This window comes from Pecten maximus, chromosome 7 (genome assembly GCF_902652985.1).
Source record: "Pecten maximus chromosome 7, xPecMax1.1, whole genome shotgun sequence".
NCBI classification, from domain to species: domain Eukaryota; kingdom Metazoa; phylum Mollusca; class Bivalvia; order Pectinida; family Pectinidae; genus Pecten; species Pecten maximus.
The window spans coordinates 42,038,077-42,052,507 of record NC_047021.1 but is presented as its reverse complement, the minus strand read 5'-3'; the positions used below and the strand labels follow the sequence as shown (position 1 = coordinate 42,052,507).

Below are 14,431 nucleotides of genomic sequence, written 5' to 3'. Positions count from 1 at the left end.
TTATACACTTTTTCAACTTACATGTATATACTGTATCATTGGTAATATTCGCGGGGATTTATTTTCGCTGTATTCGCAGTTCTTATATACAAGGCTAAAATAAATACCACGGGAATATTTATATACACAGTGAAAGGTATGTAAGTGTTCACGAAATAATGTTTACAATATATGATACCGCAAAATTTAATACCCTCGAACTACATGTAGTTCCGACCTGGACAAACGTGAAGTACTGTCCCCGTGAAAATTAACAGTTATACAGTACAGTACAGGTAGCATGGGTAAATGCTACAGTATAATATATCTTTTAAAATCATTCTACATGTAGTATAACTCAGAGTTATAAATAATACGGCTGTTTATTGTAAATGAGGAAGCATGCTGATTTAAAATATCGATCTAAACAATTGAAATACATAATCGTTGAGATAGTTATGATAATTAAACATTGTTCCTGAATAATACAGGAAGTCGTCGTTAAAATTAGTACTCTAATTAAGTGACGTGTCACCGTGGATCCTTTTAAAAAAGGTGTGTTCAAGCCATCCAACTTTGTGTCAGTTTACATATTGAATAAATTTCAAGTTAAAACATTTTCTTGCAGAAACACCCTATACGGAAAGTGAGGAGTGCAGCTCAGGTAAATCATGTTAGTTCGTGCATACGATGATTTTAGTTGCTGTTTACATCCAAACCTGAATATGAACAGTATGTGTTTTATTTTGTGAGAAGTAGGAATCAGGTGCCATGTAAATCATGCAGGTTCACATAAAAGGTATTCTTTAAAAAAAATTAACACAAAGTATGACACATGAAGTTTTCTGTGAGGGGTGAAATACAGTGTAAGGTCTATTTTTAATAGTGTAAGCTGATCACTGTTTTGAATTACCTTTTCTGCATGGAGACACGCCTTCCTCCCGGTAGCGTTTCTACAATACAGATACCATTCAAATATCTTTCTACATCATCGGTGTGTAAGACTCATAATGCGATGGTGATAGCTCAAAAATCCTAATAAATTACACACATGCGATTTTTGATTACCTACATGTAATACGCATAGCAATTGGTTGGTTCGTTACTTGTGGTTCGTGCAATTATAAATAGTTTCATTGTTGTACCATATGATATGCTTCACTAAACTTACTTATTATCGGAATGCATGAACGAATTTGTAGAAAAAAACAACACAGAAGAATCCTTCAAAATGTATTTTTATTACTATTTTACAAATTAGTTCGTTTCAATTCAGTAGTTCAGAACTACAAAATAAATAAGTTCCCTTGGCACGTTTTCGTCAAAATAAATGTAAATACCACACACATATATAAATATACCAACAAAACAATAAAGAAATATAAAATCATAAATATTTGCGTAGATTTGACTAATTTTGTACCGTAGCACTATCTAAAGCAAAAGAAAAAAGACAGTGGCGAGACTATGCTATTCAGAAGTAATCTAAAAACCTTATTTCAATTAATTTCATCAACAACTCTAAAGAAAACATAAGTAACCTGACTTTCATTTTGATCCAATGATGTTAAACTTAACTGTTACCGGATATGAATTTTTAATGTAAATGTACGAATTTTCCGGGACATTTTCGACTAACTTACAATGCGGTTAAGAATATTTATTGAAATGATTAATCAATTAGAGTTTGTGAGATAGTTTTTATGCATCTTTTAAGATGAGTCGAATGATAATTTCTCCCCTTATTTAATTTCATTTAAAGTTCAGCAATTTACATGCAAATAAAAATCGTTTTGAAAAGAGGGTAACCAAATCGTGCTCACCAGGGTACAAATATGTGAACTTATTCAGCAAAATAGCAAAACACCAAGTCACATTTTTAATTAATTCGTAGAGTATTCTTTTGAGGAACATATCATTGAATTCTCGTTAGGTATTCAACTAGATACAGTAGTTTTGTCTCCCTGCGTTCAAATGACTTTATAATTGACAGTCATAGATAAAATTTAATTTATCATCATAAAATTCATCATCATAAATATTACCTAATGCATCACTATCTCCATAACTATGTGGACCAAAAGCTACGATCCTGAATCACGAACTTAAATATTTTAATTATTAATATGTCTTAAAGATATTGTATATAAAATATTATTATTATCTAAAATGCTGCTTTAATCAAGTAAAATATGTTATTATTTAGGAAAGCCTTGTTTAAAGTGTTATTAGTTCGTCAAACAGAAAATTTAAAAGCGGTATCACATTTGTTAATAGGAACTTGGTATGCGATTTATTAATCAGTTTAAGTCGATAAAGTAATGAGCAATGTAACCATTCTATCAAAAAAATCCCAAACTATTTAAAACAGCATATATACATTCATTCATGACAACTAGCCTCGGAATCAAAAAACATTTCAACATATGTAAAATTCAATTCTCTTGAACAAGTACAATTTATAAGGTTGTATTTCCTGAATCGTTAACTAAATTTAAAAAAGGGCGTGAGGATACGTTATCCATTTTTACTTAAAAAAGTGAATGAAATAAAACTTTCACTGCTAAGTTAATTTGACCTAAAGACATTTTTTTTTTTTTTGTTGTTGTGAAATTCGATTTTTCAGTTTAAAAAATTCTTAGAGTTAGGAGGTTTCTCGATAGCGAAGCCTTGTACGTATTAAATAATATGTGAAGCGATGAAATGGGATTTTGAAGTATATAGTTTATTTTTGTACCTAAATCTTTAAATGGTTTATCAAACATTATACATTTTCACAATTTTGAAGAGTTATCTCTCTTCATACATAAAGTGCCTTTTATAAAAACATAAATATAAATAACTTATTTTGTATTTGCGGACGGATAAAATATCAAACATAAAAGTATGTAACAATTTGCGAAGTAACAAAGTGAGAAATGTATATATTGACACTTTCCATAATGTCCCAATTTTTATTTACACTACATGTAGATCACCTGAAAATAAACCAAAATTACATTTATAATTAACATAAAATTCGACGCCATTAATAAGATGAATCTAAAGAGACGGACATTTGAACAACATTCGGCTGTCTTTGCCATCGTTCGGAAACAGAAAATGATACCTATGGGTTCATTTTGAAAAAAACTTTGTATAACAGTTTTTTAATTGGAATACATACAATTTTTTTTTTTTTTTTTTTTTTTTTTTGCAATCAACCTTTGGATACATATTCATAAATTAGAGTCACAATACTATTTACAATTAACGTATTTAAAACAATATAAAAATACAAAAACATCGTCGTATATAGCATGAATGGAGATATATGATACACATAATAGACTGATAATATATTCAATTCTTTCTCGTTGATAAACTAGATACAATGAAGTTTTCACGATCGAAATATCTATATATATTTCGTTCATAACAGGTAATCATTACTCAAAATGTCCTCATCAAGAATGAGTTGTTATGATCTTTTGACCGGTATTGTATGTAATTGTACGTATTAAATATAAGCTTACAACAGTCAGATATAAGCTACCGATTATATATATCGTTATATTTATTAAACATTCCTACAAGCACACACTGTGATATAGAGACCAACCAACCAATTGTTTTCCCATAGACTTTAGTGTTAACGTTTTGGAGTATTTCATTCAAATTCTTGAATTCAATATGACAATTATGGGTTATAACAAAAGTTTAGGGTTGATATAACACCTAATCAAAAAAAAAAAGTTGGGTCCTTCAGCTCAAATTTTCTCCAGGGTAGCCATTTTGAAAATAGGTGAATTTCGCAGTAAAAATTCTCAAAAATCTTAAATGTTTACCTGTTTATTATTATTACCTGAACTTTTGGGGAAAAATCAATCGGACTTACGAAATTTAAATCAACATTTCCTATTGATAGTTACCTATCAGGCTACATATCTATTTTCTCACTTCATAACATACTGGCCAATCAGTGGCTGCCAGACATTTTATCCTTGGCTCACATACACAGGGGCTGTTTCAAAAATATATTTTTACACAGGGGCTGTTTCAAAAATATATTTTTCAATTGGTTGGTTGTTCCCTATTAGCTATGATAATCCTGGCATCTCTCAGTACACCATCTGCATTGGCGGAGTCTCTGATTTAGTTGGCACGGATAACTTTCGCTTTGATTCATTTTCCTCCAATATATTCGGTAATCTACAAAGAAAAAGTGGTATGATAGCCTATAAAAGGGTCATTGCATTATTTTAAATAACCAGGATATAAATCAAGCTGCCATTGTTTTGCCTTCATGCATTTCTAAACTGATGCGTTGGTAAAATACAATATGAGTATTTTCAAGGGGCCATTTCTTTTGACAGGATCGAGAAGAGAATAGAACCGCGAAAAATATTGAAAAAGGAATCAATCGAAGAAATATGTAATCCATTCTGCTTTTTCCATACACTTTTCTTTGCTTCAAGACATTTGAAGAAGAAAATGATATGAACTATCAAAAAAATATTTTTTAGCATGAGATTTTAGATATAGATGTTACACTAATTCTTAAAGAGTCGTTTCTAAGAAATATTTATTCATAAACATCTACGAACAAAACCAGTTAATATGGATAAATAATTGTTGTTATTTTTAAACTTACGTGGCGTATTTGTTGAGGAGTTCGACCTTTTCGTCTTTAATCTTCTTAGGGTCAATCTTGCCCTCAATGAGATCTTGTGCCTGCTTCCGAAGCTGGAACGTTGATGTCTTTTTAAGAGGCATTCCGAGTGGGTTCATATCTCGTTGTCTCGTGCCACCCGAGAGTTGACGTAGTTTCTGATTGTATTTTTGATCTGACATATCCAATGGATTGTCGACAATGTTATCATGCATGGACAAGAACAATGGTACGTACACGAGGTAGTCAAGGAAGGATATCTAAAAATAAACCAGAACAAAATTGATTGTTAGATGAATTGTTAAAATATAATTCATTATGCTTTTCTTTGAACTTACAGATTGGCATAAATCAGATTGATGGAGTTTACAATATCTTAGAAGCCTTCTTTTTTTTTTTCAAAATATAAAAAAAAATGTATGTTAGTTGTATGGTATTGGTCTTATTCTCCGCGTTCTATTCTCAAGGGTCTCTATATATGATTGGTTCATATTTAATTATCGTTTAAAAAAAAATTAATTCGAATTGTGATTTTGTAGTTATGTCGGTATTCTGTGATGGTTTTTTGAAGCATTATACCATTTGTTTTCGTTCATATTTGTACAGGGTGTTTCGAAGAATGTTCTTTTGTAAAAAACATAACAAAACAGTGAATATTACAGACCTCATTATAAACATTAGGATGTAGTCTGGCCATGACGTGTTCCTGTTGTTTCCAGTTCAACCCTCCTGCTATCAGTTCTATACGGAGAGAATCAGCTTTTATGAAATTTGACGTTCGGTCGGACTCAATGTTGCAGTAGAACATCGCTTTATAAAGTCCCATTTTCCTTTGAATATCTAGCAGGTCACATATCTCCAGAAGATGCTTACATATTGAGCTGGAAAACAAATTGGAGGATTAATAATTGATTTCACAAACTTCTACATTTTTATAAATTGCTGCAATTGTTAAAAGTTAATATTTTCGGTGTGTTGGGTTAAGTTTGAAACAAAGATTTTTATCTGAAAATCTTTTAACGGGCTGTATAGTTTCCTCTATTGGTTTTATTTTCAAGACATCTGGTGTTTCTGATAGGATCATATTCTTGGAAATAGATAAGTTGTGTCTCATGATATTAATTTTTCGAATATAATGTATGGATATATCCCCGTTGCAATTATTTTATTCAAAATATGTAAAACTTAAAACACCAGTTATCAATTGTAAACTATTGAAGTTTTTGTACTTGAAGTTTTCGTACACCTTAAATTGTTTGACAATTGAAAATATTTTATCGTCGCTCTAGAGAAAGTTCACAACAGATTAAATAAGCAAAAAGATATTAGACTTACTCCATTGATGTCACCCGCTCACATAAGGCTGATACTACAGCAAACATCCGGAAAGTCAATTGTGAAGCATCGTCTAAATTTAGAACCTGTAACAGAAAACAAGAAGATGAAATGCCATTTCCTTTGAGAATCGCTGATGAATGATATCTGAATGAATACTGGTAGCAAAAATAAAAAACAAAACAAATTAACAAAAAAAAAAAAAACTCAAATAATTAAGCAGAAACAAAAAATGATTTTGCCGAGTAAAATCTTCATCAGGATAGTTATGCATGACTTTAATTACCTTTAAGACGTATTCCAATTGTTTGGTTGTCATCTGTTGAATGGTCGGTATACCGTTGAGAGCGGTTCGAGATTCCTGTAGATAAATAGGCATCATTAGTCTAATTTAAAATTTTGAATAGATAATAATAAATAGTATTTACTCTTCATAACACTTGTCACGGAACCATCATGCTACAAGTTAACTTTCATTTTTCATGATGCTTGTGATAAAAAAAAAATCATAACATCAACTATATACAATACAAAATAAACTCAAAATTTAGCCACTTTACTCTATATTTGATAACCTGGTTTTAGTGTTAACAATGAATTTGGTAATATACGTATAGCATGATATTTCTTTATTCACTCTGACACACAGCTTGTGTACGAGAGGTCAATTTTTACAAGCATGACGGGCAATATTAATACATGTAGTTTTCTTACAATATTGGAATCATTAAAAATACCATATAGATAGAACTGGTAAAAATACTGAATGCAAAAAAGGAAAACTGTACCACTAATTATTGCATATTACATAGTTTTTGGACATACAGGCTTAAGTTTATAAACAGGTTTTTAATAAAGATTGTAAACATTCCTTTCATTTTATAATAATTGGGTTTTTTGTAAAAGTAGGCAGGAATATATTTGCGATATTAGCGAAAACATCAACTTTATCAATCATCCTTCAAGTTTGTAAGCAAAAATCTAAAAAAAAAAAAAGGGAAAGAAAGAAAGAAAAAGAAAGAAAAAAATGAAATGCTATCGTAAATCGTAATTTAATGAAGTAGGTAGCAAACTAAACTATATTGTTACTTACTTTATAGGAGAGCACCTGGTCCATATCATCGTCTTCCACGACGAACGCCCTAGCGTATCCTTCTATCTTACTGGGGTCAACAAGTCGGTAGTGAGACACAAAATCTATATCCCCTGTAATAAAATCGCAACATTCCTTATGATTAGCCTTTCTCGAAGGGGAGGGGGGAAGGGGGGTGGGTAAATTTTCGCTATGTTCGAGCATCATATTTTGCGTTCATTTTTCATTTCATATTTTCGCAAAAAAAGCACCAATCTATTTCTGTAAAGCCACATAATTTTGGTAATCAAGAAATAAAAAATCAACAATATTCTAATTATCATCTCTGAAAAGGAACAGATTAATACTTCAAGTCTTATTTCTGATAATCTAATGATAGGTTAATTTTAAATCTATTGAGGTCATGACAAAACTACGAGATATCCCGAGTAGATGAAGTGACCGAGAAGGACTTGTTTTACTTCAAGGTAAGCAGAGTCTTCAATTTTGGTTTGTTTTTGTTTAACGTCCTATTAACTGCCAGGGTCATTTAAGGACGTGCCAGGTTTTGGAGGTGGAGGAAAGCCGGAGTACCCAGAGAAAAACCACCGGCCTACGGTCAGTACCAGGCAACCGCCCCACGTAGGTTTCGAACTCGCAACCCAGAGGTGGAGGGCTAGTGATAAAGTGTCGGGACACCTTAACCACTCGGCCACCGTAAGCAGAGTCTCCAAGCTCGAGATAACAAACTAACCTTTCTCATCTAAATCCTTTGCGGCTTCGGCGTCTTTAAGCTCCGACATGTTGAGAATACTCTTCATGTGGTCTATCAAAGCTTGACCTCCCTTCTTCATCTTAACGTTGACACGTTTAGTCCCGACCACTGGAATGATAGAAAAAGTAGATATTAACAGAAACAATGATTCCCGGTTATTGTTTTGTAGTTGTGACATTTAATAGCAAATAATTTGATAAGGTTCCTCCATTATAATTTTTCCTTCGAAATGTTAGGGCCATTGCTTCAAAAATCTGATTAGATAGAGACGGTCAGCACTTACATGTATCAACGTCCAAATCGCTGTCCTTAGCCAAATCCGAAGATCGGGCATCAGAGCCGTATTCTGAAGCTCGTTTGGTCGGAATTTTCTTTTTTCCTTGGAAGATTTTGACATCGTCTCCAAATTTTTCCTGCAACATAATATCAACTCTAATGATACAAAATATTGACATAAAACGGTACTCACAAATCAATTGTTTATCTACAATTTTTAATCGATGTCTGATCAAAACAGTAATTATATTTAAAACGAAATTTTATTGAATGCGAGTTCGTCATAAACACTCCAATGCAAATAAGACAAACAAAATATTCCGCTTAATCCTAGAAATCACAGTACAAAAAAGGAATCGGACGGAAAGACGAAATGTATTCATGTTGAATACGATTAAGCGAATTTGCCGTTGGTGATAAAATTAACATTATTTTCAATTTTGAATTTCTGCTGAGATTTACCGAAATAAAGGCTTTTTATTAAGAGAAATCGTTTATCCGATAAGAATTATATCAGGATGCGATCTTCTCCTAAAAGTTTATGAGCACCTACCTGTAGTTTTTTGGCAATTTCCTCCTTGGACAGATTGGGATCTATACCTAACTTCCGTAAGTCGTCGGCGGTCAGTTTGTCTATGTCTATCTTCTTCTTTCCTTTCTTTAAGCGAATCTTTCCATCTGGTCCCACTTCGAACTGTTCCTCGTCGGAGTCGTCCTCACCTTTCTTACCTAAACCAAACATAAAACTACCAATTAATATGGTATAACATCGTCTCAATCGTGATTCATATCGTGAAGATTAGATATATTTGTTTAATGCAGGATATTTTTGGAATTGTAGGTAATTGAGCAAAGCATCATACGCAGGAATTAAGTGTACTTTTGGTGTTCATTCATTACATTTTTTATTGATTTAAACATATTTTATTTGTCATTTACAATTTGTTACAAAGGGATTGGGCACAAGTTTTCCAACTTATATTAAGCCCTCTCCCGATACAATTTTACATTGAGAAAAAATTCACATGATGGTAGTTTTATTTACATATTTACAATATGATTTTATAAGAAATAGAGAGAAAGAGAGAGAGAGAGAGACAGAAGGGGAGGGAGACGGAGAGAAGGGGGAAGAGAGGGGGAGTTGGAGGGGGGAAGGAAGAGAGAGACAGAAAGAGATTTTATAAGATATTGATACAAATAATCTTATATATATGGGATATACATGTATATCTAAATACTTCAAAAAGACAAATAGTTTTGTGGTAGACCTAAGCGGACTCGGGCAACAATCACTACATTCATTACATCCTGTGACAGTTCCACGCCATAAAATATATTTCTTAAGTTAGTAAGTTTACTTTTGAGAATAACGTTGCATTAAATCACGCGACTTTATGACAACACTGTCACCTTTATCCGACAAACGAAGCATATGCACCGCGAAGGGTACAAAATGTACAAAATAGCAATCGAATATATCTTTGTTCTCCGTGAAAAAAAGGTTATTTATAAAATTATAATGATTTTTATATAAGATTTTAGTATCATCTTAAAACTGACTTGCACAGTTAAACTCTTTTTTTCACGTGAGCGATATGTCTCGGTTATTTCCCTTACCATGTTACCATGCTGTTATTTGTACATGTATATGTACATATCCTGCTGTTAGTTCCAGTATTCTCAGTCAAATACATTATATAGAGTAGTTTTCTAAATACAAGTGAACAGATTTTTCCAATTTCATGAAATTATTACTTCAATTTGTTTATAATGATCGATAAAACTTACCCTTTTTCACGCCGACACCTTTTTTCTTCGTCATTTTGACATTTCCGTCGGAATCTAATAAGATTAAAACGTATAAATAGTTTCAATACTGTACATTAGAATTTTTATTAAATACACATGAATATCACCTTTCAATACGAATTTAATTATATATATAATTCACTATACCACAGTGCCGTCCTAGTCAATGATGATAAGGTCCGGGGAAGCAAAGATAGTACAATATTAGAATTGTGGTATTATTTCATTGATTTTACTGAATTAATTCAGTTATTTTTTAATCACAGGTTTGGTTTGACTAAATTACCATTCTGATATAGATCTACCATAATTTTATATCTACATACACATGTGTCACATGTCTATTTATTTATTTAAAAGTATACGTACCGTAATCATATTCGTAATCAGACCCTTCGTCTCCCTGTGAAAATTCAATGGATATCAACTATTATACCACTTCAAGAATGTTTTTTTAAAAGGAAAAAAAAGAAAACTCTATTTTGAAATGCTTTAAAATTCATATTAACTCAAATCCTTTACTTACGTAGGAATGATTATTTTTCCTAATCTGTAAACATATATGCTTTAGTTGAATTCTTCTGCTAAATTATGATAGTGCTAATTGAAGTTTCTGTATACTGTTTTTCTACAAAATGATTACTGTGCGAAAATTCATCATTCCGCTAATATTTTCACACAAAAAAGGTAATATCATGTTAAGTTAATAAAAATCATACAAGCTACTAACAAATAAAAACATTACTTACAGGTTTGTGACCTTTTCTTGTTTTTCGGATTACCCGCCCTTGATCGTCATATTCCTTAAAATGCATATATATGTTCATCAATTAGCATGTGCATGGCAAATGAGCCGTTATATATACGTTCAGGGAGAGGCATGTTTATGCCTAGCTTGTTGTCAAAGTATTATTAAATTATATTGATGTAATGAATATTTTGAAATAGAATGAAATGAAATGAAAAATACATGGTCCATTAGCACAAATATATTATAATGTTTCCATATTTCATATATAATTGAAAAGCGCAAAAATTCTAATTGTCATTGTTAATGTCTAAATAAGACAGGTCAAGAAAGAAACACATATTTGCGACTGTTTTCGTGTTTTTTGTTCTGGTTTTCGTGTGTAAGAAAACTGAGAATAAATGCTTACGTATTCGTATTCAGCCTCAGAACCCGTTCTCTTCTTTCGGCGAATTTTCTCACCTGTGATCGAATCAATTGCTGATTCTCCTGTACAGACATATGTTACATTTGTTATTAACATACGATTGAATTATTCTGTAGGTAATATCACCAGCCTTTTATAGTTATAGTATATTACAGTGTCTCCACACCTTTAAGGCATACCAACGAATATTACAAATACATTTAGTATTGCATTTTGATTATTACATTAATAATGTTATGACGTCATATATTTATACTGAAATGAGAAAAAGTATTTCGTTTTTTTGTTTTTTGGGGGGTTTTTTTGTCGAAATATTGTTTAGAACAATCCAAATCCCTTTCAGTATTAAGAGTTAATGTTTGAATCGTTCGTGTGAATTTATGGACTGTCTTTTCAAGCCTGGACGTGAAAATTTGATAGTTTGCTCAGATAAAAATTAAATAAAGAGGAACAAATTAACATTATAAAACTGTATAGAAAGTAAACAAATCTCTCTCATGGTACACTACTAGAATTTACTATACTAAACTATACAGACATTCAAGTAAACTTAAAAATAAGAAAATTTTATCGTTTTTCAAATCTTAATTTCTACCTGTATGGTACAAAAGAACTTCAAACATAAAGGAATGCATGAAAAATATGTAATTTACCTTTGATTTTATAATGAAATCAAAAACTGCGGCAGCAAAAGTAGAGGAAAGAAGCCGGGACAAAGCAGACATTCCACTCAAAGCAGCCGCCATCCAACATGTATACACTTACAAAAAGCGACAAAGCGGTTATGCCCTGGCGTCATAAGTATTGTTTAAGCAGAAGCAACGCATAACACCGACAACTAGAAATGACATGCATTTCTAAGTTAAACATGTACACATTTACAAAAAGCGACGAAGCAGTTACGTCCTAGCGTCGTAAGTACTGTTTCAGCAGAAGCATTTAATAACACAGACAACTAGAAATGGTATGCATTTCTAAGTTCAACAGGCATACATTTACAAAAAGCGACGAAGCGGTTAGACGTCTTGGTGACATACGTATAAATGTAGTTTAAACAAACACAACGCACAACACAAAAGCTATAAACGTCATGCATTTCTGTATCATTAGGTACACATAACATCTACGAAATTAAGCACTACATGATTAGGAATGGTAGATCAAGCTATACACAAGCATGCTAATTTTCTACACAATTAAGTCACTACCCACTACATTACGTCATTTCCTTTCACAATATCAAAGAAATCATACAAGTTAGATACAAGAAATAATTCTCTAGAAAAGAGTTCTATTCATGCAGCATCCTCAGAAGTATTTAAGCGGAACAGTGCTTATGAATATCAGAAGTGTTAATTGCCTTTACTTATAGGAGACATTTATGCTTAAGAATTTAGAAGCGGAGATAAGTGAGTGAATGAAACAGTATTGCATATCTGTGGGTTCTTACTTACCACTGTCACTTTCATCGTCAGCATCATTGCCGTCCTTTCCTTTACCTCGTCTTCCTTTCCCTCCTTTCTTATAATCCTCGGCTTTCCTTTTACCTTGTCTATAAATTAAATTGTAATAAGGAATTGTATATAGTTCAAAAAGATACATTGTGTATCATTTAAATATAGAAACAAAAAAGATTCAATATGACAATGTTGCAATTATTTGTCATGTTAAATCTTTTTGTTTATATATTCATATATATATATATGAATCGACCTGCATTATAATTCGGCACAACATTAAAAGTGGGTGTGGTATAGTATATGAACACTGGTACACAAAAATCACGGTAATAAATCAAAACCGAATTACTAAAATTAATAGTGACAACATATTGAGGAAACAAAATTAAAAAGGGCATGCATTGATTTTACAAAAATGTAGTCAAAACGAATGGAGGAATATTTATGTTGAATGGATGGATTGATACGTCATAGCAATCTCCAGTGCTTGTTAATATATTCTTCTTACTTGATGAGGTCACTTATACGTGCTGGCTCTCCGTCAGATCCAATGGTCCAATCAGAAGAAGGACTTATTAACCCCTTCTCCCGTAACTCTTGAAGCTTCTTCCGTTTCTTTTCTTGTTCCACTTTCGCTCTAGACAATACCAATTTTAATAAATTAAAACTTGTTCATAAAGTTTTGTGTACTCCTTTCAGGAAGTTTTTTGGCATCATTTGCTTTCCTGAATTCATAATTTTCAGTTTGATGATCAAGGATTTAACACAATAGAAGGAAAGTAAAATAAAGTAATTTGGAAATCATATAAAAATTACAACACAAAAGGCTGGGATGACGCATAGGGATACAATTAATTTGGTTACAGAATGTGGGCGTCCTTAAAACTTTATATCTTATTGATTTTTATCTTGATATGTTCCTACTTTTCGGCCTTCCTCAAGGGCTCGCCTGTATCGGAGTCGATAGTCCAGTCGGAAGAGGGACTGATGAGGCCTTGCTCTCTAAGTTCCTGGAGTCTCTTGGCTTTCATTTTCTCCTTCGCCTTTGCTTTCTTAAAACTGTTTTGCATAATGATTTTTAATTAGTCGAGAATATATATAAATCAGTGTAGGGTACACTATGCTATAAAATGAAATGAATACCTGAAGAAAATATATTCACATCTACATGCGACATATTTTTACAAATGTAAGTTCTGTTTATTGTGTCATTTGTATGTCAATCATGAAAAAATAATGTTACGTAAGAGGTTGCTTATTTGATATTTTGAGCTATGAGAGAAAACATATTGATAAGGATAAAGATATGTCTTGTGAAAAAGCTCTAAAAAGTACCTATTTGTAGAGGACGTATTTAGATATATCAATTTATATTATGTGGAACCAATTAGCTTGATATTTTCCGTATAATTAAGAGAAATCGAAAAATGAAACATGATATGATTAATTAAATAAACATTAAAACAAAAACAAAACGTGTTAATTGAGTTGAATATGTAGCACTCAGAAAAGTATTTATTGTCAAGTCAGCATAGCATTACGGTAACCACCGCTATAGAAGATATAGTAGAAAAAGATTTTCTAGAGAAAGAAAACCTGTAATATGCATCCAAAAAGAAATATGAGATGATAGTTCGAAAAATGTATTGAAGAGAGGAGCATGCCATGGAAAATATATTTATAGCAGACTTTAGAAAGTGCTACAACACCATCCAAGCACACCATAGGTTCTCTGATTATACGATAAGTAGTTTTAGCAGAAGTGTTGGTTATAGACTGATTAGTGATGATAAGAACAGTACATAAAATCAAATGACACATGAAAGTGAAGCATTTGATGTCCTGAAGCAGTGTCAAGCAGTTCACTGATGTATGCACGTGAATTGTAGTGCCGTGATG

At 31.9% G+C, this 14,431-nt stretch overlaps 2 protein-coding genes across 2 annotated transcripts in view; both read right to left on the bottom strand.

Annotated features, from left to right (window-relative positions):
- LOC117330881 overlaps positions 1-14,431 on the bottom strand; it is a 76,398-nt gene that overhangs the window by 18,157 nt on the left and 43,810 nt on the right. The window contains 4 exon segments of the mRNA XM_033889432.1: positions 893-932; positions 12,527-12,624; positions 13,041-13,169; positions 13,457-13,591. Coding sequence (XP_033745323.1) covers positions 893-932; positions 12,527-12,624; positions 13,041-13,169; positions 13,457-13,591 — 402 coding nt within the window.
- Positions 3,926-11,370, bottom strand: LOC117330882. The gene is made up of 13 exons (XM_033889434.1): positions 11,055-11,370; positions 10,647-10,700; positions 10,267-10,300; positions 9,877-9,930; positions 8,642-8,817; positions 8,096-8,225; positions 7,792-7,920; positions 7,059-7,171; positions 6,252-6,326; positions 5,966-6,051; positions 5,295-5,511; positions 4,613-4,890; positions 3,926-4,170 (listed from the first exon to the last, which is right to left on the bottom strand). The coding sequence occupies exons 1-13, from the start codon at positions 11,166-11,168 to the stop codon at positions 4,080-4,082; spliced, it is 1,551 nt and encodes a 516-aa protein (XP_033745325.1). The 5' UTR covers positions 11,169-11,370; the 3' UTR covers positions 3,926-4,079.